The 24,941-nt window shown below is 42.3% G+C and overlaps 1 protein-coding gene across 3 annotated transcripts in view; it reads right to left on the bottom strand.

The window, feature by feature from the left end:
• Window positions 1–16,730, bottom strand: part of SASH1 (SAM and SH3 domain containing 1) — a 506,147-nt gene extending 489,417 nt beyond the window's left edge. For 2 of the 3 annotated variants that reach the window (XM_026044361.1, XM_026044363.1), the window contains exon 1: window positions 15,920–16,480. In XM_026044361.1, coding sequence (XP_025900146.1) covers window positions 15,920–16,309 — 390 coding nt within the window. In that variant the 5' untranslated portion in view covers window positions 16,310–16,480. Of the gene's footprint in view, window positions 1–15,919; window positions 16,481–16,601 lie in introns of those variants that run through there. The other variant, XM_026044362.1, reaches the window with a different exon arrangement.
• Between the last annotated feature and the right edge of the window lie 8,211 nt (window positions 16,731–24,941).

The following is a 24,941-nucleotide window of genomic DNA, read 5'->3' as shown; positions in this document are numbered from 1 at the left end:
CACTGGGAGAGAAAGGAGAAAGCAACATGTGCAGAATTAATAAAAGTTGTGGCACGTCTTTTAAATCTGTTCCTGTGACAATCCTTCAAATGGCCGTACTCCAGACTCTTAAGACTCTGGCAAGTGTAAATTAATCAGCTGGTTTTTGTTTTGTTTTGTTTTCCTCTACCTCAGTCTACCCCTCTGTAAAAAAACAGCCTGCAGAATAACTCTCTGCCCATGGCAGGACCTACAAAAAGTCTATAAATCTTTTTAAGGCCTCGATACAAGAGAGACTGCAGAGCAACACAGATGAGGGACAAATGGAGGCCCAAGCAACTGCGTCCTGCTCTGAGCAACCCTGAATTGGGGATGTCTGCAAACAGATGCAGAACAGACGCATTTATTTCTATATGACATGCTCAGTAGGGAAAGTGTTTCCTAGAGTTTACACTTTTGAGTCAGACTAATAAAGATATGTCTCAGGGTCGAGAAATTTAATTATGATTCATCTATGACCCAGGGACATTACTGCTTTCTTCAGCTGTGTTTTGAATAAGAGAAGGGATCCATGCAGCGTGCAGCATTCAATACCCACGGGGCCAGGTCCTTGGCACTGGTCAAGAAGCACACAGCGCTCCTCAGGAAATGATTTATGCAAGTGTCTCGAGGCTCCCCTTTGCAGGCTGCACTTCTGCACGTGTGCATTCCTACAGTGCCTACAGACTGACTCTCTTCAGGCACAAACCGCTAAAGCGCGGCAGAGTCATCCTCCCACTTGCAAATTCAATCCCCCTTTCCCCTGGTAAACAAGCAGAAAGTGAAAGGCCGAAGAGCCGTAGATGTTCAAGCCCTACAGACATCCCACACAAAGAGACAAAAGCTCTGCCCAGGAGTTCACCCACTGTGTTAGCATCACAATCACAACTAGACCCCAGGAAACAGCCTGCTGCATATCCAGAGAGCACCCAACCTCCCTCGCACCCAGGGCTGTCCCAGCAACCAGGAGCCAGAAGGGCAACAGAAGGGCCAACCAAACCGAGAGCTGTTTGAACAAAACTGTCCTGCTGTACAGGAAACACTTATTGATCCTCCCACATTAAAATGTTTTTGTTTCATGAATCAAAAAGTGGCAAGATGATTAACAGTTTACATAGGCTTGTCAAGAACTAATTATGTCAAATCAACCTAATCTCCTTATACACCAGATAACAAAACTGCTGGCAGGAGGAAAATAAGTAGATGCCATAAATCTTAACTTCAATAAGTCTGTTCATACTGTTTCACATGACATGTGTATTAGCAAACTAGCTAATGTGTATTATATGTGTATTAGCAAAACAATACACGAGTTCAAACTATTTGGAAAACCAGACTGCAAAATATGCATGCCAAAATTCAAAGAGGTGTCAAGAGAAATAATACCGGATTTTGTCCTCAGTAGAACAATAATTATTTTCATTATTGAATTAGATGGTGAAATGCGAATGTTTTTCATGTCAACAGGCCACATTCAACCAGCTGGACCATTATCGCATAGGAGACCAGGCTTAGAATTCAAAACTGTCTTAAACAGGAGAAAGAGTCCAGCAAATAAAACCCTGTTATTTGTTGAGAACAGCAGCATGAGAGTGCCCCGAGCACGGATCATGATCACCCAAAACCACAGGCTCATCTTTATTCTACCAGGGACATTTGGGAAGGACTTAACAGTGTCTTCAAGTAGTTAAAGCTTAGTGCCCGAGCAAAGGGGGAAAAAAGAAAAAAAAAAAAAAAGAAAAGAAAAAAAAAACTGTTTTCCACCCTCCTAGCAGATGTGGCAAGGAGTAACGAGATGAAGCTGCAGCGTGGAAGATTTAGGTAAGGTACTAAGGAAAACAAACAAACAACAACCCACCACCTTCAATCTTCAATGCAAGGGACATTGTAAGAATGATAGCTAAGATTACAGATGTTCCATTTCTGGAGCTCTTAAAATTGGACAAATGCTCATCAATCTGCATTTTCAAAATCACTTACAGGAAAACACTTAAATCCATTTAAGGAAATACTTTAATCACAAAAATTAGTATGGGTTGGTACTAGCAATTAGCCAAAAAGCAGAAGGACATGAACTCACGGCATGGATCTGATGTCATTGTTCTTATTGGTATTGGTAATACCAATTTAGCCAAATCATAGGTGTTTTATATACAAATTGGACAGACTTCTCCACTATTTTTTTTCTTGTTATGAAAATACAGTTAGTTCTGTTTCATGTAGCAGCACCACTTAGTTATTTGTACAACGGAGGAGTTTGCATAAAACTGCAGGAGTCTCTTTCTAAACATGTTATTCAGCTGCAAGCTGTCTAAACAACATCCAGGGCTCTGATTTAAACACGAATCTACAAAAAAAGAAGTTTTCCCTTCCAACTTTTTCTTCTATTTAAAAGACACTGACAGTACTTGGAAACTTAAGGTCTAAGTATTCTCGATACTCATTTTTGGGAACATTAAAAAAAGCCTTAAAGCCAGCATTCTTTGTGTACTCTTTCATGCCTTTTTTCAGTTCTAGGCTCGCGTAAGGTGAGCTACATATGCACAGGGTCTTGCACATACTTACAGGGTCTCAAAACATGTATTTATCATCTACAAACAAGCAAAATTTACAAAGTAAAGCAAAAGCCCCAAATAACAAGCAAACAACAACAAACAGAAACCAGAGATTGTGTGTGGAGGAAAAGTAAAAGTGCTCTGGCGGACAGCCAATAACTCCTCTAAACAGTTACTTTGGGGGGAAAAAAGAAGAAAGAGTGAATACCTGGGTTACAATTCCTGGCAAATTTCCCTCTTTAAGATTGACACAACATGTAAATAGACCTATCTACCCATCTCCAAGCAGATGCCACTACCTCACTCAAGGCAAAAAACGATCTCCTTTGGGCAGGATCGGTTTTCAGATTGAGATTTTATATATGTAGCTTTAGAACTGTCTCTCAGCCTGCCTGTTCCTACATTTTCTTGACTGCAACTTCTACCTTCTTTGCAAGTTTAGCTTCTCCCAGGCAGTTTAAGCTCACTAAGAAAGCTATAATTAACAAACAGGATTCTAAATCTTCCCAAATAGGCTAAAAACTGCTTTTGCAATGACCGCTCAGCATCAGTAAATAATCACAGCACAATTATCAGCTTTTCTCACTCCTTTGTATAAAGACTGTTCGTGTAGCAGGCACGACCTCTTTCTTGTTGATAACACTTTCTAGTCATTCACTTCTAGATGAGAGCTGAAAACTACCCACTATTTCATCATCTACAGCTTACTTCACAAGGTTCCAAACTGAAAAGAGATGGAGTGGGGAAAAAAGAGAGCAAAGGAAGGAGATACAGATGAATTTAGTGTTACATGGATGGCAGTATTACCAAGGGGGGAGAAAAACAAAACGAACAACAAAAAACCACCATCCACTTCTCTACAGCATATTCTTTCCTTCCGCCCCCTCCTTTTTCTTTCCTTTTTTTTTTTTTTTTTTTTTTTGCACACCAAGGAGAAAGGACCTTTGAAAACCAGAAAATTTCCACAAACCATTACCAGACATAAGTTCACAGAAATAGCAGCTAATAAAAATATGTTCAATATACCATTTAGTTCAAGGCAAGGAACGACCAGAAACCATCATGATTAAAGTTTTGTGTATAGTACTTTGAAAGTAAAATTCTATGTCCCCTGAAAAAAAAAAATAAATAAAAAAACCCACAATGTAACTCCCTAAAAAATCAATGGCAAAGCTTGTGTGGACTTTCCTGGTGCAGGGCACCACAGCACGCCCCACAGAATTTACTACAAACATTCTTCACTTTTGAAAAATCCTCCTGTAGCTGAGACAACTGACCACACAATTCTTCAACTTCAGAAGTCCCCTTGTACATTGAAAAGCACAGTGATGTGCATGTTGGAGTGGTGCTCGTTACAGATTCTGAAAGCCTCATTTACAAGCAAGAGTCTGTCTGCAGGAAAGGTACATTTAAGACAAAGCTGTGATCTGTACCTAAAACTAAGAACTAAACATTTTCCAACAAAGCAGATTTTATTAAGGCATGCCTGTTTACACCGAAAGGCCACCATATTTTCTAGTAAAAGGTATTTGTAAAACCTCTTGAGGTACCAATTGTACAGAAGGGAATTCAGTTAATGTCAGAAGCTTTAGAGGAAAAGTATCTGTGGCAATTGTGGTTTACAGTGTTAACCCTTAATCCTTACTCTTTGATACCACCTAATGCGTGCAACATTGCAGTGAAACACTGACAATACCAAAACTAACATTCATTTACAACAAAAAAGCTTAATAATGGATGTGAACTAACAGCACATTAATAAGTCCCTCACACAATGGCCATCCCCCTAAAACCATGTAATAGGAAAAATGTAAATATCACTCTATTACTATATTACTCTTTGTCTGTGTACTATTTACTACTCAAAAATTATCTGAAACAGTTTCAAGACAAAGTTTTTGCAACTGTAACACTTGGCAAGCCCAATCTGCTTGAAAATAAGAAAGGGCTGGTCAAGTGCAATGCCCCCGAGAATGGGGAGGATTCTTTTCTGCCACCAAGAGCCAGCAAAGCACAATGTCACCTCAGCAATTATTTTAAAAAGCCCACATTGGTATTAATAAAAAGTCAAGATAACTTCTGAAGGGAACTCTGTAAAGAAGCAAACATTGGTGAAGTATTTTTAATTACTGATTAGTGAAAAATCAGTTTTCCTGAAGGTCATTCTTAGAAAATTACCTCTAAAATTATAAATTTATGAAAGTACTATGTTTGAAGGAATGTGGTAGTACATTAAATAAAATAGTACATGTAGAACATTTAAAAATAGAAATTGAATGAATTAAGAAAGAACTATCACGTATAAAAACTGAAAATGAAACTAGAGATGAGCTGAAAGCTATGAACTATATGAGGTATATGCTCATAATCTCAGAGAATATTGGGGGGAAAAATGCAGCTAGAATTGTCCCAATTAAAGAGACACCTGCTTCTGCCCAGTTGCATAGCCAATTCAAATTGGAGGAAAAAATAAATATAACAAGAAACACATGAGACAGAAAGAGAAAAGTTTGTGAAATTCCTTTACTGCCCTTTTCCCAAATTCCAGTTCATTAAGCTCAGTAAGTTTTAAACTACTTCTTACCAAAAGGATAGTACTCATTTCTTTATCCAGGTAGGATAAAGTGTGTCCAACAAAAAGGCACTTCTGCTTTATTTTCTAAACCCAGATCAATACTGTTAAGTATTACATCAACTTCAGTCACCTAAATAACTATCACACAAATTCCACAGATGGAATTTGTTCTCACGAGTGCACAGGAACACATACACAGGGTGGATACACAGCAGTGGCTTATTTACTGTTAGATACCACACAGGAATTGATTTGGTGAATCTAGTGATGGTATAGATACATTAAAAAGAACTCCTTAATCTCAAAAAATAAATTGTCTTTTAAGCAAAGTTTCAGCACTAAAATATAATAGTCACCCGGAGCAATACGTAAAATCTTGACCAGTTCCTGTAGAAGTGGATAAACACCCACTACTTTAAACTCATCTGAAAGCAAACTAATTCTGCAAGATTTGTAGTATTTTCAGATGCACAACACCCGCACTATCATCTACCTGCCACGCAGCTTGACACGAGCTTTTCCACACACACAACTTATTCATGACAAATGGCATCACACATCATCTAATTGAAAAATACCTCAAATTAAGTACTAAGCAGTGCTATTGAAAGAGAGTAAAGAGCATGGAGGCCACTTCCCTGGGAGCTTGGGAACAGTCACGGCTCTGCTCATTTCCATTGCTACCCTCTGGGCATTCAAGACAGTTCCCTTCTTTCCTCCATACCACACTTGCCTGCCTTTCTTTTAGGAATGAAATCCTTTGCCCAAGCAATGATTGCACGGGAACTCCTGAATTCCAAACACTACTGGAAGGGAATAGAGTGTTTCTCAATAACGCTTCAAAACATTGGATTTTTAGACAACAAATACATGCAATGAAGTTGCCTTCTTTTCAGAGGAACTTTGCCATAACCTTTTCTAGGGATACTGATGTTGTTTCTTAAAGAGATACAAAATAATTGACTACATGTGCCTTGTTCTTTCAGTTTGTGTCATGTTATTGTATTGGAAAGGTCACACTTGCATTTTACAACTGCTAGTCACTAACTGTATGGAGTTTCTTCTTACCATATGTAGTTTTCAGACCTGGAAAGACAACAACCAGGGTATTCTTTTCAGGCTTCCTCTTGTACCAGTTTCCTTCACAAACACAAGAGCTTTTTTTTTTTTTTTTTTAAACAAAAAAACATATCACTGTATGAATATCAAATGAACATGAAAATCCTCCACCTAAAATATTCCCTTCCAAGCTTCCAAGCTTTCTTTAGAAGTTACAGCAAAAGCAGTCTTTTTCAGATCTCTTAGTTTCAGGCATATTTCCTCAACTTCAGGTTTTCCTCTTTTTTGAATGTTAACACCTTTGCATAATAATATAAACAGGACTTCTTGCTGGGTGGATTCTACAGTTCTCTTTACTAACCTTTGAGTTTCTTTGGTGTTGTTTTCAAACGAAACTTCCTTCTGAAAATTGTTCCAAGATGATGGAGAACACAGTCGCAGATGCTGAAACAGTCACCCATTCTTGGGTTAACATTTTTACATGAGGATCTGGCATGTGAAAATCTACAAGAGCTTCTTAAGGACAAATCAGCTCTAGGTGGTCACTGATTCTGGTACTTCCCATTCACTAGCTATAGGTGGTCACTGATTCTGGTACCTCCCATTCACTGGCTATGGGAAAACACTGATAAATGAACAACTAGATTAATTATGGGGAAAACTTAACTATGAGATATATTAAACAAATCAGAGATATATTCATGTAAGAATTATCAGTGCAGTATAAGACTAGCATTTATCAGTAGGATGGACAAATAAAAATCTGAAGAAAAACAATTTGCAACAGTAAAACAAGACATGACAAGAATAAACAATTCTGACAAGAATTCGGATATGTTGCAGTCATGTGGAATCATCACGGTGCTGTAATTAGAAACAAAAAAAGATCTGAAAAACATATTTCAGGATTTTTCTACTGGACTTGTAACTTTTGGCAACATTATAGCTTATCTTTTTTAGGATGACATTCGGTCTTGCTTCAAAAAGGCCAAAGGACCTTCACAGACACATTCTAGGGCTACATCCCTCTTTTCCTAGGCCTTCCATCTGACACGGAACTTGGGCTAGAGAGTCTTTTGATAACTACAAATTGCGGCAGGGTTTTAAGAGTGATTTTTTTTAGATGCCAATCTAGAGCTTCGGTTCTGTGAGACAAAGACTGAGGCTCAGCCACCCACGCTGGTGAACAGGAGGACAGCTGAGGGCACGGATGGCCAGACAGATAGAAGCAATGAGCCCACTCTCTGAAGGGGGAAAGAGAGCCTTTCCTCCCACCAGGGCAGGGTGGAGCAGAGACAGCCTAGGAATCTGGGATAGTGGGAGAGAGGGACAGACTAATGCAGGACTTGGCATGAGGAGGAATCAGGTGAGAAAAACAGTACAAAAGGAGTATTTTGTTGCCTCAGGTTCTCTCTTTCCACTGAACCTGATTATGTTTAACGTTCCTCAGCTTTGCTGGGGAAAAGAGAGGTTAAGGAGACTGGAAGTAACAAAATATGAGTTCTCAAGTAGGAAAGACTTTGTTCTTAGGGAAGATACAAGGTGCCTTAGGACAAACTTCAGGGAGATGGTTTAGGAGAAGCTGGGTAGACACAAGTAACAGTGTGATGGACCGAAGGATCTCCAGGATGGAAGAACAGGGAGCTCTGGAGCCCAAGGGCCAGGAGCTGCTACAGAACCCTCATTCCCAGGACAAGGATACATCTTCAACCACAAGCCAAGGGTACTGCTGCAGAGCTGGAACTTACTCCCAGACTTCCCCCAACACCCACCCACCCTTTTTTTTTTTCCATCCCCTCTATGGAATATTGACTTATTAGTTTTTTCACAGTTTGTACAGATTTTTGGCCTTCTTCACGGCAAAAATAGCCTAGCTCCAGTTTTCAGACACCAATATTCATAACGGTCTTTCCTCCTATTAAAATATCTCAGAGCATTATCCCTGTGAGGCTATGGTCAAGTTGCTATTTTAATACTGGGGGGAAAAAATAGTTTCCTTGGTCCCTTACCAAAATATTAAAATATGAGGGTCTTTTCAGGACTTTTAAGTGCATTTTGAAATCCCTCAAAACTTACAGTACAGTTTCTAAGGTACAGACATCAGAACCAGACTGCACTTTTCCACAATGCACTTTTCCATAAGCATCATACAGTGGTAACACCACATCCATATGCCAGACTGTGGACCATCAAAACCAAAGCAACTCTTACTGGGAAGGAAACAAAAGCAGCGCCACATATGGAGGACACACAGTTGTACGATCTATACCCGGAGCTCAGTCTTGCTGCCATTCCAACTGGCAATGGTGAAGTTTAGTGCTCTGAGGAGTCCCGGGTACTTTTTGCCTCCTGTGACTGTATTTATAGCTCTTTCCTTCTGTCACGCTGTTCTCGCCCCTCACCACGACAGCTGGCCAGGGTGTGCTTGTTGGACGATGTAAACATGAACACTTCAAGCCAAACACAGCATCAAATGAGATCACTGGTACCACCCCCACTGACTTCACTGGGAATGAGACCAATTTGGGTAGTGAAGCTTCGGCAAGGCACGTTCCACTAATCCACTAACAGTTTGAGAGAAGAGAGACGGGGTATCATTTAAAGGCTTTTATACTTGTGTTTCACTGACAAACCATTTTTGTTTTGCTAAGTCTTAAGGAAAAGTCATTTTGTTTTTCTAACTAAGGAACAAAAACAGGGGGCTCAATGACTCACAACACGCAGGGCTGAGCGAGTGGCAGTAGCAGGGAAGGGTCACACAATTCTCCGCTTCCTGTAGCGCAGCCATTCCTAAAATAACATGGCAGTGCTAAACATAGCACTACCGTATTCCTTTAATAAAACACTATTCCTGTAGTGTATACAAGCCACCACATTTGTCAAGATAAGCACATCAATAAAAGATGTCATATTAGCCTGTACAAAGGGATTGAACCAAAACACAAAGCAGAGAGTCTTATTCAGACTGACAAAGCAAGCAATTTAAAAGTTAAATTTTCCAGCCTTCCTTCTGCTCTCTCCTGGTTTGCAAGACTCTCAAACCAGAAAGTCATCTCTTGTGAGTGATATAACGGACACACTGCTAGACTGCAATAACGATGCTCCTGGCCCTTCAAACTCTTCTGCTGCACATTTCAAAAGTTCTGCGATACCTGTGGGTATGTTTCAGGTGCATGTATGCACATGGATGGCTACAGCTTATATATATGTACATAATTACATATGTTAGCAAATGGGGAGCCTTCATAATGAAATAGGCACACAGAATCACCAACAGAGGGGAAGGATGAGACACCCAGCCAACTAGATACCTCTGTGACTTCTTACAGAACTGCACACACATACACATCAACAAACAGCAAACCTAACTGTCATATATTTAAGCTACCATTTATTCTGCAATTGCTTTTCTGTTATAAGTAAAAGTTCATTCTCAATGACTATTCTGTAGTCCTTGTGATCCTGATGCTTCATATGCCTAAAACTTTTCATGATTTAGGCAAGTCATTCTATTTCTCATTTGAAATGAGCTATTATGGTATATAAAAGGCACTCCAACAGACATTGATATTGCCCACGTAGCAAAATGATTTAAAACAAGACAAGTAAATCCTGTCCACAGAAGTTACATTACTGGCTAGACTTTTCTTCCACTCAAATGGCGCTGCCCCTTTTGGTGTTCAGGACACAAAAATGTCTTCCTTTGTACCACACGTCTGACTAATTCATGTCCTTTAAGAGAAGAAAAACCCTTCATGAGACTACAGGCAGACAGGCATTTTTCTTTTGCTGAAGAACAGCAAGCTTACCTTTGCCTTCAAACTTAAAGCCACCAGCATGAAAGGCTCCTCTTTCAAACATAGCTGCTGCAGAAGCCTCCTGCTAAGCCTGACTCCCGCTGAGCTAAGAGCCATATGCTCCTTTCTCCCTTGGCCATCCCTCCATCACAATCAGACCCAAGTCAATACATGAGGGAACTTTACAGCACTGTAGAAAAGGAGGGAGAAGGCTGTGAAGTTGGTATTAGCCCTTCTTAAGGCTCCAGCTCTACTTGTCCTACTGGGATCTTCCTCCCCTCAGCGGGGCACCGAGAGGCAGTGAAACCCAGTAAGATTTACCTTCAACACCACTTAATATCTCAGAACAATTCAAATGTAAGTGTAAACAGGACAGCAACTGTATTAGTCACCTTGGCTAAGATTTTGTCTCACTGATCCGAACGGAAAAAGATTTTTTCCAAGCTTGATTTCTGTGAGTTTTATAAATTACCCTTTGAGTCAACTGTCCAATATACAAAGTACTAAGTTTTCTTTACTCTAAAAGAGAACAGAAGTCAAAGACAAATTCAGTAGTTTCATTTATAAAATACCTTTTCACTTGCTGAACATTGCCTGTAGCTTTGCTAATTTATTGCCATGAAAATATTGTTACTACTTAATGCACTAGTACTTTTGTCAATAGGCAGCTTTCCCCAAGGCATATTTGAGAACGCTCTGCTAATCAGAGTTGATGCAGTTATTTCGAAGCAGCCAGGTCTTTAGAGAAAGGTTCAGGTTTAATTCTAGTATGGGTGAGCATTGCCATTTGTATGAAGCACTGTATTTTTAATTCACTTAATGCACTCAATTCAATTCTGCAGTTATCTAAAGCACTATGTTAGCATCAGATTAAGTATGAAACAGTATGTTACAAAGCAATACAGTTGGCATCTTTACTTTTCTAAATTTATGTGAAATATTTGTCATTTTGTAATGGCAAGGATTATACTAAGGTTCTCTCATAAGCACAAGTGTCTGTTCTATGCCATCAGCACTGACCTTAAAAAAAACAACACGTGGCTGAGTGTCTAAACAGATTCAAGTGAATCTAATTTCCTACTTTCTACATCTGCTTGAACCCTTGAGCTTATGACCTCAAAAGCAGCTGAAATTTTAGTGTTTGTTTTCCAAGAATGCTGATAATCATAAACACCACAGTGAGTGAAGATGAGGTCATATACACATGGCACACTACAGTTTTATTCTCTGCAATAAGTATTGAAATCTATATCAGTATAATGTTATTGAGGTTGAGCAAATCATCTTAATTGGGGTGGGAGCTTGTAATGCCTCTGTATTTCCAGTGATTTTTAATATATTTGCAATTCTCTGTAGATGAAAAATTGAATAAAGTTCCTCAAGAATAGTTTAGGCCATTTATTTCAATTAGGAATAGTAATGAAATTCCAGGAAACTATAAAATGTCACTTAATCTATATTTGAGATAAATAGAATACTTAATTTCTCTTGACATGTTCCACAGTGAGGCACCCTTCTTGTTTTTATATATTGGCCAAAGTGGTGATTCCCAGCTTTGCATACTACAGTGACAATTAGTGACATTATTCTTGTCCAAACCCAGCACAGACATCATCTATTTTGCAATAAGGCCACCAGGATGAGAAGCGCATCTTTATGGCAGTAAAGGCTCCCCCTTCTCTGTTCCAGCTGAGTGAGAAGAGCGCTGAGCTCTCCCTCCTTCATGTGAAATGGGATCGGGGAGGGGCACACGCATGTGTGTGTTCATTTTTATTCCTTTCAGCCATCAGACACATCCCCCAGAATTTCTACATGACAGAAGATTACAAATACTATTTTTACACCAGACATAATTAATTTCCTAATTAGGGACAAACTTACAACCAGCAAGGAGAATTTGGTTTAAATGAGCTAGGTGTTTTCAGGCACACTTGACATAAGAAGCTCCTGCAAATCTTTGCCTGAAGTCATTCAAGTCCGTCACCTTTTAGATTCTTGAGTTTTCAAAGGTGATGAGTCAGAGACTACAGGCTTGAGGCTGAAGCAGAAATTTTGGGGTACTAAAGAAGAGAAAACGACTTTCATAGTGTTTGCCTCAGTTACAGCTAAAGACCTTGGGTTTATATTTGAAAACTATAAGAGATCCAGTTTGAGGAAGTGAGGTCTTGTTCTAATTCCCAAGGAAATAATCAAAATGGCTTGTGATAATTCCCTGTGTCTAAATCATCCACACAGATGGCTTGAATTCAAAGTTTGCACGTCTTTAAGAGATTTACCTTAAGCTGTGCTAAGTATATGTTACTTATTCCTTCTGACTGTAATCAAAAGGTTACATTTACCATACCAATACATTCCTGTCCTACTACCGCATCATTTCATCCTTCATCTTAAACACAGCTGCAATACTGAAAGGACAGCAAATAATATTTTTTACATGTTGCCATCAACATTTAATATACCCATTTTGTAATTTTACAAGTCTATAACTCAGAAATTATAATAAAACAATAATAAACAAGACAAAAAAGCATCATTTGCAGTTCTCAGGGACATTTTCAAATAAAAGTCCTAAATTGTCTGAGAACAATATAAATTAATGTACTAAGTAAAAAACACTTTAGAAAAAAATAAAATGCATTTATATATACACATCCTTACGCACACATGCACACACACAAACATGCTTCTCTAGAATACATTACATCCACAGATATTAAAAGACTCCAAATGAAAAAAGGAAAAAAATTGTAGTCTTCATGTAAACCATGGAAAGAAGAGGTGGAAGGTTACTTGGCAGATCAGCAGAAAAGCTATAGATGGATGGTAGGTAGTTCTGCATTTCCTGCCCTACTCCAGAATATCCACAGGACCACCAGGAGATGGATAAGTCTCTTGATCATTGCATACATGACAAATTCTGAATTGATTCTTTAATTCTATATGTAGTAGAGAATTAATCCAGTTTCCTCTGACACATGGAACACTGCACATTCTATATAAAAAGTATAAAAAGTTATGGTCAAAAATTTCCAAAGGTTTTATATAGAGGTATGTTATAATATTGTTCTTTCACAAATGAAAGAATACAGAATTTCATTTTTCTTACTCTAAACGGCCAGTGAATAATGCACAGCGACGTGATCACTTGCTATTCCCTTTGAGCCATTCTGGAAATGGATTGCTACGGTGGGTGGCAGGCAGAATGACACATGTTGAGCAACACGCACTCAAATCCTGCCAGCTTTCGTGTTTCTTATAACATACGATGATGTAAAGTGACTCATAGAGCAGAGTTGGAAAAAAAATCTATCATAGTTAAAAAAAGTGATGTCATATATATATATCATCCATTGTATATCATCCAAAATAAACACATTGACAACAAGCCGAATAAAATTAGTAAATTTGGTTCCTCTCCCTATCTCAACATACTGCATATAGAATCAAACCCATTAAAGTAGAATGACACTTTCTGTGCAGGATGAGCCTGTCTTAACAGTTAACAGGTACTATTATCAGACCCATCCATTTTAAATAAGGTGAGCTAAAGAAGAAATCAATATTCAAGATTTTGATTTTCTTGATGTCATATGATGGCACCTCAGAAGCTTTAAAACCCTATAGAAGACAAAATGATCCACTTGGTAAGATGGAATTCGTGACTGTAACACCTCTATTTACAAACTTTAAAGAAGTGAAATTTCTCTACAGAAGCAGGTGTGCTGCAACTACATCGGTAAGCAAGAACTTTTATATGAGTTTGTTAACATTAGGCAAGTATAGGTAATTTAGGAGGACAACAGTAACTTAAGTGAGCTATCACTTTAAGGGGAGGGAGAAAGCCCTCCTAAACAATACAGTTAAGTTCAGGAAGATGCTGTGTTCAGACTAGACATATGCACTCATGGATGTTCTGTTAGATTTGCCTACAGTGCTATCAGATTTGAAACACTGTCCCCAATAATGTTGTCAGCCTGCTCTTTCAAAAAAGAAAAAAAAAAAGAAAATAGGTATCTCAAACCAGTCAACCGTATTGTACTTGAAAAATGACTATCTTCTTTCACCAAACGTTAGAATAGTAACCGTGAAATTTGCTGTCCTATCAGTCTTACTATGCATACTTGCACATAGTTGCTCAAGCTGAATTTCACCCGTTATGCCCATATCCAGCTCTCTGCTGCAGATAATTAAATCTGATTTAATTCTTCACAATTATTACAAAGTCAGACCTTCTCTATTGCCTTGCTTTAGTATCATCTAGAAGCTGCTCAAAAGTAGTAGTCACAATTTAAAGGACATGTGCAACTGCTCATTCTGAAAAAATCTGACTTCAGAGAATTAAAAATAACAAAAACAACAAAAAAAACTAAACCAAAATTACCAGTTTATGTGATCAAACACCTCTGAAGTACTTCACGCTGAACTCCGAAGCAAACATACATAACACCACGGTTTGCGGTTTCTTCCGCAAACCATTCTCTAATCCATGGCACTGCCCATTTAATTCTGCAGTTTCATTTATTCTACTTATCATGATTTCAGCAGGAAACCTCCTCAAAGCTTTAGACAAAACAATTGCTATCTTGCAGATCACATTACTCCTTTAACCTTTTCAAAGGATAAGAATTAGGTAAATGTTGAGGTTTCCTCAAGCTGCAATATACTCTTCCAAGACCTGCACTTTCCTGGCCTTTCCACAAAACGTGCCTTGGATATAGACTGACCCGCATCTGGAGCGCCTGATGAATTGCCTTGACATTCACCAGTCAGTGTCGGCCGCCAGTAAATAAACACCAACAACAGCAGGAGTTGTTCCCCTGGCCACATTACGCTTGCTCCCTAAGATACTTCATCCACAGCAACTTGCACTGAGAGACTGAGTTTAACAGAAGGAGAGAGAGGTTATCGCTAACACAACAGAAAACTTTTGGAGAAAGAGCATCCTTTTATCCCAATAGAGGTATCAAGTCCCAGACTGAACTGGCTTAACAGAACTAGTTAGAGAAAAATAAATAAAAAGAACAGAAAGGCGGCACACCCCACATGCCCGCATCAGGCCGTGAAGTGGCAGTGGATCCAACCCTCTCTGGTCCCTCTCCACACAAGGCTGGATCTCAAGACAGGTCACACTTCCCTCTGAATACACTATAGTCACAACCACGTGCAGCCGGCACAGGGCCACATCCTGGCTGGATCCCCTCACCTCCAGGCAGAGGCCACCATGGCTTTGTACCTGTGCTAGGGCTTGCGCACCCACCACGGCTGCTGCCACCTCCCAGGACAACGGCTACACACAGGAGCAACGGCCACACCTGGGAGCAATGGCCCTTGCCTGGCTGAATGGCTGCACCTGGGGGCGAGAGCTGCACCTGTCCCAATGGTCACACCCGGGGATAACGGTCCCTCCCCAGCCCAACGGTCACACCTAGGGGCAAAGGCTACACTTGAGGGCAATGTCCCCTGGCCGGCCCAACGGCTACACCTGGCGACAACGGCTACACCTGGGGGACAACGGCCCCTCCCCAGCCCAACGGTCACACCTGGGGGGCAACAGTCACACCTGGGGGCAACGTCCCCTGACCGGCCCAACAGCTACACCCGGCGGCAACAGCCCCTCCCCGCTTCAATGGCTACACCTGGAGGCAACAGCCCCTCGCCGGCCCAACGGTCACACCTGGAGGCAACAGCCCCTCCCCGGTCCAACGGTCACACCTGGAGGCAACAGCCCCTCGCCGGCCCAACGGTCACACCTGGAGGCAATGGCTACACCGGGGGCAACGGTCCCCCCCCCGGCCCAACGGTCACACCCGGGGGCAACGGCCCCTCCCCAGCCCAACGGTCACACGTGGAGGTAACGGCCCCCGCCGGCCCAACGGCCCCCGGCCGCGCCGGGGCGGGCTGGAGGGCGCTCCTACCTTGTTGGAGTAGGGCGGCTTGCTCAGGTCGATGCCGTCGCGGACCAGCTTGTCCCGGATCATGATCTTCAGCTTCAGCTTGGGGTAGGCGAGCAGCCCCCCGGCGCGGTGCGCGGGCGGGCGGCGGGCGCAGCGCCCCGCGGCGGGCGGCGGCACCGGCTCCAGGGTGAAGTAGAGCCCGGCCGCCGTCTCGTCGGCCTCCTTGAGGCGCCGCACGGCCTCGTGGATGCGGCGCCGGTGCTGGGGCACGGCCACGCCGATAGCGTCCAGGTCCGGCTCGCCGATCTGCTTGCACACCTCCAGGTCATCGTAGCCGTTGTCCACGAAGGACTCGGCGTACTGGGAGAGCTGCAGCGTCCGCAGCCACTCGTACACGATGTTGGTGCACATGCTGGCTCCGCGGCAAGGACGGCGGCAAGTTTGGGAGCCGGAGCCAGCCTCCCGCTTTGCGCTCCTTGCCGCCGACGGAAATAAAATCACCCAGTAAAAAAACTGCGATGCAACTCGGAGCACTCAAAAGCGAGCACAAGAAAGCATCCCCCAGAAAAAAAAGAGAGAAAAAAAAAAAAAAGGAAAAAAGGGAAAAAAAGAAACAGTAATCCTTAAAGCGGCATCAGCAGGGCATCGCAAGCGCTGCTGAGCAAAACCCGCCTGTTTATCTCTCCTCTTGCGCCTCTCCTACCGAGCACAGCCGCGTTCTGACACTGGAGAAGGGAGAAGAGGGCTGGAGGAGAGGGCGCATCCCCTAAAATCCCAAGTCACAGCTGCGCGACATCCACCCACTTTCTCTGGAAGTAATTGGCAGTCGCTTTTTTTTTTTTTTTTTTTTTTTCCTCCCCCTCTTCCTTCCAACGTTAGTTTCTCTTTCTGCGGGCGTCTCACCTTCCTGTGCTGTGTGGCACGGTGGGTCCGCTCCCAAGTGTTGCTCCCTTAGCACATCCCGGGGGCAGCGAGCTCCTTCCCCGTGTCCCTCCCGCCAGTGGCGGCCGCACCTTTCGCATTAGGCGGAAAAAAAAAAAAGGAAAAAAACAGATATCCCACTCAGTTTTCCGAGTTACTTTCCCAGTCCCCCTTCACCTGCGGCAGGAGGAGGGCTGAGGCGCTTCGGCGGCAGCCGGCGCGGCCGCTGGCCGCTGCGCAGCCCCGCCGGCGGCGGGAGGTGACGGCGAGGGGCTCCGGCGCCGCACGGGGGCACGGGGCGCTCAGCGCATCCTCCTCCGGCGGCGGCGGCAGTTGGTGCGCGCTGGATGCGCCGCCGCTCCCGCCGCCTCCTGCCCTGCTGCCCCCAGCGGCGGCGCGTCCCCCTCGCGGGTCCTCCTTCCTGCCCCAGCGCCGGGGCATCCGGCGCGTTTCCTGCCGCTGCCGCCGGCCGCTCCGCTCCGCGCCGCTGCGCCCGCTCCTCCTCCGCGCCCCCCCGCCCGGCTGCCACCACTTCCCGCTCGCCCCGCCGCTCCTCCAACTTTGGCGCTCGCAGCCAGCCCGACCGGGGCCGCCCGCACGCCCTGCCCTGCCCTGCCCGTGCCGGGCGGGCGGAGCGCGGCGGCCGCGCGCCGGGCAGCTGCCCCGCGGCTGCTCCCCGGGGAGCTGCTCCTCGGAGCAGCGCGGCCCGCGGGCTCTGCCCGGAGCCGCCGCTCAGCCCGGGCGGCCGCTCGCCCCACGACAGGGACACCGGGAGCCCCAGCGCAGGAGCGGGGCTCCTGCGGGCTGGCGGCCGCTCGCCCCGAGCCTCCGGGCGAGCCGGGCTCCGCGGCGCCCTCGGCCCTCAACGCTGGGGTCGCGGCGCCCTCGCAAGGCGGCCGCGGTAAACGCGGCCCGACCGCCTCTCCCCACTGCCCCGTTACACTTCAACGTAAACGCGTCGGCTCCTGCTTTCTCGGTGAACCGCCTCCTTCCCGGCAGGTGCCCCAGCCCCGGTGCGAAGAGCCGCCGGTGGCGGCATTTGCAGCCAGCCCGGCTGCCCCTGGCCCCGAGCAGGGCACGGCGGACAGGGTGTCTTGCTCCCGCAAAACTGTGAGGTGCCCCACAGGTATCAAAATGCCATTAGGTACCTCCGACAGGCTTTGTAGGGAACCGTGTCAGCAGCCAGGCCCGCATTTGTGTCCCACGCTTCAGAGCAGTTTGTGGCTTATTTAGCATAGCAGCCTTCCCGTGAAAGGCATCGCCCTGCAAGGTGTTTGAAAAGCCAGATTCTTTCAAGAGGTTAAAATGCATCCTCTGGGTAGGAAATATATAGATCAATGTCTTGAAAGAGGAGAGGGAAGGAGCAAAATTTTATTCCTTTTAAAACCTTCCTCCATCTCTCTTCTCCTCCGGTATATCTTATTTTCTTTCCAGACCACATAATATTTCAAACCCTCCTCTCAGCACCGAGAAGGAGATTGAAGCAGCAATTATCTTCCTTTCACAGACCTGGTGAAAGACTGACAAGGCCACAGAAATTAGCAAGGAGGCTCTGTGAATTGCAGCTGCAATTAATGGTGCGGGAGAGAGGGAAAACTGCCTGGTAAAGCCTGGCTTATTGACAGTGCATGCAGAATTACACATTATTTTTACGTATGGATTTTAGAAGGGTTTTGGAAGGCTTTTAAGGTATTGTAAATGTCATGGTGCAGATGTATCTCCTGCCTATAGAGGGTGGGATTGTTAGCTCCTCACAGGACTGGAGGAGGAGAACTTGGTACCCCTTGGGGGTGTCGAGCTTGTCAGCAGGCTACAGCGCTCTGAAAATTTCTCTGCTTGTGTCTGGCCTTGAGTTCACACTGTTCACCTCTAAACATTAGTATAACAGAGTTTTATGTGACTTACTTTGAAATTAAAAACTAAACAATTATCTCCACCTTTAGCAAGGGCAGTAAGGAGGATCCGAGGAACTACAGCCTTAGCTGAGCTCCTGGGAAAGCCTTGGAGTGAGCTCAGTCTCCATGGAAGCCGTTTTAAGTCACAGGAAGGACTAGAAGGCGACAAGGAGCAGCCAGCATGAATTTATAGCAGGCAGAGCACATCTGACAAACCTGTCTGACCTCTGGGATGAAATGACTGGCTTAGGATGCAGGTGAAACGGCTGATGACTTGACGTTCAGCGAGGCCCTGGACCTAGAGGATTCCGTTTCCTAGAGGATCTCTAGATACATACACCAAGCTGGGAGGAGCAGTCAGCATGCTGTGGGGCACGGACTGCCCTTTGTGGGGATCTCAGCACCCTAGGGGCACAAGCTGACGTGACAGGAAGCCTGTGAGTTTGGTAAAGGTGCAGTCCGTGAGGTGCTCCGTGCTTGTCTGGCTTCCCAGCCTCTTTCCCAGGTGTCCCCAGAGGGTGCTGGTGGGTGGCGGGGCAGTGCAGCACGGCGTGATGGAAGTTTACAGCTCAGGTCACGGGTGGTGGCTGAGAGGCCTTTACTGCTCTAAGAGGGTTTTCTTACAGATGTAAGGAAAAGTCCTGGTGTGTGCGTAAGGTTGCCAGGAAATGGGTGGGATGTCTTGACCTAGGAGCTTAGAATTGCCTATGGAGCAATTGTTCAGATACAGCCCCTAAACACACGAGGTCTACCCACGAGGTAAAAGAGATTTCGGATTTTAGCTACTGAAAAAGATGATAAAGAGCAAGGACATCTCAAATTCAGCAACAGCAGTACTAAAGAGCTGCCTTGTCCTTAGGAATGTATCTTTGTTATGGTTATTGTCATTGAGCTTTTGCTCTACTTTATTAATAGGTAAAGAAACAGCGGAAAGAAGATGCAGTCTAACTAGAAAAAGGAAAATCCGTCTCTGGCAGGCAGCATTACACAGGTGGATAAAATCGGCACTCCTTCCTGCTTATTATCTCTTGGAATGATGTGCTCTGTGCTTTGAGAGGGCAACAACACAACCTAGAGATGGAGATGCCATCTCCGTGGACAGCTATGATCAGAAGGATGAGTGGCTGGAGTGCTGCAGGGAGTGGAACTGAGATCCTTACTGGGCTTCTGTCTGGAGAGGGAAGAAGAAGAAGGAACGTCATAGAAGCATGGAAGACCAGGAAACAGGCACATTTTGAGTGTTAGCAGCGAACTCAGTTTGTAAACTTCTGTTTTTTTTTTTTTTTGTTTTGTTTTCTTGAATGCCAAATTCAAAATTGGAATGTGCTTTCCAGTTGTGAGACACCATCTATTGTTTGTATTACATGAATAAAACTATTTAAATCAATGCCATTATCACTGTAAACAACTAGTACTTCCTATAGTTTTGTACATTGATTTCAGTAATATGAACTCTGTGTTACAGTCTACGTCTAGCTTCTACCTTATCTGTTCAGCACACTGTTTATTCTTGTGCTATATGCATATGCTAATTAAGATGTTTAGGTATTACGAAGGGGTAGAAGCTTTCCTGGAGTACCTCAGGTTTCTGCACATACGCTGGAAAGGCTGTGCCTTGTGAGACGAAGGACTGAAGCGTAAGCAATCCTAAGTGAAAGAAACACAAGGTAACAACTAGTACGGCTGAGAAAACAGCACGTAAATCTGTCTGTGAGTCCCAGGATAACCGGCAGAAAGGGACTATGAGGAGCTTAAAAAGTAAATGTGTTAGTGCCACATATCATGGCTTCTTTCATTTAATAGCCCACCCAGCATGGGAATTATCTTCCTCTTTCCTAGAATTAGCTACGTCTGTGCACAGACTATGCAGTGGTCTGTTGGCCCTGATCTTGCCACCCACTTTGAAATAAAACTGAGATTTCTGGCAGGTTTTAGTTTGCCAGGGGACATTCATGTAACACAACATAAACATGATGGATAGAGTCAAAAAAGATACATCATAGTGATGACAGATTCACTTAGAAAATATGAAGGGTATTTTAACCGAAACACTGATTTAGATATTATTTAAAAGGAGGTACTTTATGTTTATTCTACCAAACTAACTACTAACTAGTGAACTACTAAATAAAACATTTAAATCCTGGAAATTCTGTTCTAAATTGTATATTGTTAACGTATTTGGTTATATATCAGGTCACATTATCTGACAATAAAGTATGATATATTTGCAAAACAATATTCATCCATTTTCCCTGTTGTGCATTTGTATATAATTATTTTTCTTGGCTGAGAGAAATAGAAATGTAGCTATGTACTAAATACTCCTAAATTACTCAACCCTAAATACAAAATGTATTCAAGAATCCATATAACTGTGGATGTTTTTGCTACCTTTATCAATACTTACATGATTTCTGACACAGTAAGAAAAGAATATGGGCATTTGCTCTGGATAGGTAATTTTTGCTTCATGGTTAGAGCCATATGCTTATATAAATCATGACTGAAGCAAAGCTAGACAAGAAAACAAACACTTAGGAGGGTAATATTATAGCTGGTTAATTTGAGGAAGACTGGAATTAGTAAGATGCAGTTAAGACATTTGTGGAGTTGCTCAGCTAGAAGAGGGAACTCAGATTCACATGCAGATAGGCACTTGTTAGTGCTGCAGTGGCAAATGCATTGAGTGGAAACTAGTAGTTCTGTACTATTAAATGTAAATGGGAGCAGCAGATCCCCACATGCTTTTCTTCTAGGTTTCCACTAGGAATGAAATTATATTTCAGTGTAGTAAATATTACACTGAAATGGATGTGAGCGCTCATTTACAATGGTAAATATTTACAGAATCAGAATATTCATTTAGGTGAATAGAGATATTTATACTTCTCTGTAAAATGTCACAAATATTTTACTGTACCTGGAGTACATTGGCAAATAGTCTGGAGGAAAGTAACGGGGATAGGAAAAGGCTTGAAAATACTCTCTTACCTAAGTCCTAAAGTTCGTATGGGCAAAGACTTCAGCATCTAGAGGAAGATTTGCTCCTGTAAACTCAACATAGAAATATAAGCTTATGTATAAAGTTGTATACTGGTTTGAAAATTAGTATATCAGCTCATATATTAGTATATATCAGTATATAGAATTAGTATATCAGGTCATATGAGTTTTACTAGCTCAAAGGAGCAGAACTGACTATTAAGCCTGCTGAATATTGCATTTCCTTCATAAAAAGTTCTGATGACCACTATTTTAAATGCTTTAATCATATATTACAGTACACTAAATTTAATACAAAAATGGGGACTCTAATAAGCATTGTCTACAGGACAAAAATTAACTACTCCTTCATTGAAGATTGGAAGAATTGAGTTTGGAAAGGACCTCTGGAAGTCATTTAGTCCCATATCCTGCTCAGAGAAGGCCTCTTTAAGGTCAGATCAGGTTTCCCATGGTCTTGCTCAATTAAGTTCTGAAAATTTTCCACGGAGCTCAATTAAGTTCTGAAAATTTTCCAAGGACAGAGATTCCCTGGCCTCTCTGGGCAACTTCTTCCAGTGCTGATCCACTCTCACTGTGAATACTTTTTCCCCCATCCAGTTTAAGGGACTGTGACCATTGCCTCTTGTCCTTCTGCTGAGTGCCTCTTGGAAGAGTTTGGCTCTGCTTTCTCTAAGACTCCCCCCTTAGATACTTAAAGTCTGTCATTTTGTTACCTTTCCTCTTCTCATCTTTAGGCCAAACAATCTTAAGATCTCTTAGACTCCTTTACTTTGTCCACAGGCAAAAAAATGTAGAAGGAGTTTGTCAAATACAAAGGGTTATGTAATCAAAAGCTCCATTTCAGAAAAAAAATAAAAGAGGGAAAAGGAGTCTGACAAGAACATTCCAATAAGGAATTTAATATGCAGTATTTAAATGTAAACACGTTATTGCTTACAAAAGCAAATTTATTGCATAGTACTTTTTATAAACAAAGCCAAATACAAGCTTTAAAATGTACAAAACATAATGCCTCCCTCAAATCTCCAAATTTACTTAATTCATCTATATAATAATGTTTACTGAAGCTATCAAACTGTGAATGTAAAAATATCTAACTATTAAAACATCCCTTTATTTCTATCATGGAATAATGTCTATCATGAAATAAAATAATTTTGTATTTGAGATTGTATTTGAAACATAGCAACGACTTTATTTACTATGGTGCTCTTGCTTCCTTTATGATATAAATTTGCAGGAATTAACCTAAGATCAAGTCTCTGATAACTATAAGATAAACTCACTGAACACCATAGAGCAGCAAATTTAGCAGATATGGAAATAAATAACTAAATCAAGGCTATTATTTTCCTCAGACCAAGATCTGTCACCATAATTTGGTCTAAAAATGTAGTCTCTTCCTCCTCAGTAATAGAATGAGAAGATATAAAAGCTAAATTTTCATGGAGTAGCTAATTCTCCTTTGTTCAGTCAGCTTCTAACAATGTTTTTTGCATGGCACTTCCAACACAGAATGCACTTTTCAGTGGGCAGAAATGCTATGTTCTTGTTCCTTAATGGCAAGAACTCTAAAATGGCTCTAAAAATTATCCTGCGACAAAATAAAAATATACTTTATCCCTAAAAATGTATGGTGACTGCTATTTTTCCAACTTCTGACACCTATTTACACAGAGAAAATGTTTTCTCTAAAATAATTCATAGTGGGTTTATCTTTACAGATTTTTAGCCTGACCAATTGTCAATATTATTGGCCTTGAGCCAGAAGATAATGCTGGTATTGCATGCGCAAATATGGATTTTACCTTTACTACAGCCATTTCACTTCACAAGGAGTACTGCTTAAGCACACAATTTATTACACATAAAAATTAAAAGATATTCTTTTTTTTTTTTTTTTTTTTTTAACGAGTAGTAGTGTTACTATTGCACTTACATGGTGGCAAGCCCTAGAAATACCAGCTGAGTGTCAGTGTTGCAGGTTGGAAACTAATGAATATTTCTGTCCTCACAGTTTACAGTCTAGCACTTCTGTGAGATATTGTCTTGGAATCATAATGAACAAAAAGCTGAAAGCTTTGCTCATTTGGACATTTGCTCTGAGCTTCTTTCTCATTTTCTTTACAAACCTCCACATATATCACTTCATCAAGAACAGCTCCTTCATCAGACACATGCACACACCATGAAACTGCAATCTCTGTGCAGCTTGTTTGTTTTTTTTGTCCAGTGAGAAATTGAATTTAGAGTGTATAGTTACTGCCTGAAATCACAGCCAGCGTTGTCATGTCTTAAACACTTTGTGAAAATTCATAAGCACCACAAGGTTACCAGAAAAAAAAAAAAATTTTAAAAAAAAAAAAAAAAAAAAAAAAAAAAAAAAAGGAAGAAATGGAAAAAAAGAAATGGAAGAAATAGGAAAAATGGACCATCGTTTCTATGTGGGCTGTGCAGCTTGCTCTAAGAGCTGTGTCACTAATTATTGGCTCAAATTATTGTGGGACACTGAGTGTCCGTAGAAAGGGGAAAACCTTCAACCCTTCAGAACTTATCCCGTCAGAGCCAAAAGGTTTCTCCAGTGCTCAAAGGTAGTACCCAACCTCAGGGAATATTAGTAGCCCCCGCCCCTGTCCATTCATTTGGGACCTCTGTGTGACCTTGCATCACCCCTTCATTTTACAGAAGGGCTGCCTTATGCCAGTCAGGTCCCAGTTTCTCCCATGCTTGTTTCTATTCGCCTCTCTTCAGCAGCTAGAGGCATCGAGGCAAAGGCCACTCTTGCAAGGTAGGTAGGGAACAACAGAGAGAGAGGAAGGAGAAAAGGAAGGAAGGAAGAGGAAGGGGGGAAAGAAGGAAGGGACGGTGAGGGGAGGAAAGAAGGAAATCATGAGATTTTCAAAATTATTCAGAAATAGGATTCTCTAAGTAAATATATAGCATTAAAAGTGTGGTGTAAAACTCTTTTATGTACATACCTGTTGACAGCAATTAGCTAGTTTTAGTACCCCCTGGCATATACTCTCTTCCCTTTGCTCTTTCTCTAGCTGTTCCTTTCACATATTGTTTCTCCGTTTCCGCCATCCCATCCAGTTTCCTACAGCTCTGCCTGCCTGCCTCATGGATCGTCTTTTCCGTCGTTTCCTGTTTCAACAGTACTTTCCCTTTTCCTTCACTAATTATCTGCTGAATATTACCCTTTTTGTTTTATTCTCTTC

This window comes from Nothoprocta perdicaria, unplaced genomic scaffold (genome assembly GCF_003342845.1).
Source record: "Nothoprocta perdicaria isolate Ctin4 unplaced genomic scaffold, notPer1 scaffold_36, whole genome shotgun sequence".
In the NCBI taxonomy this organism is placed as follows: Eukaryota; Metazoa; Chordata; class Aves; order Tinamiformes; family Tinamidae; genus Nothoprocta; species Nothoprocta perdicaria.
Note: the sequence above shows the minus strand (reverse complement) of the source record. Positions and strands in the feature narration are given on the sequence as shown.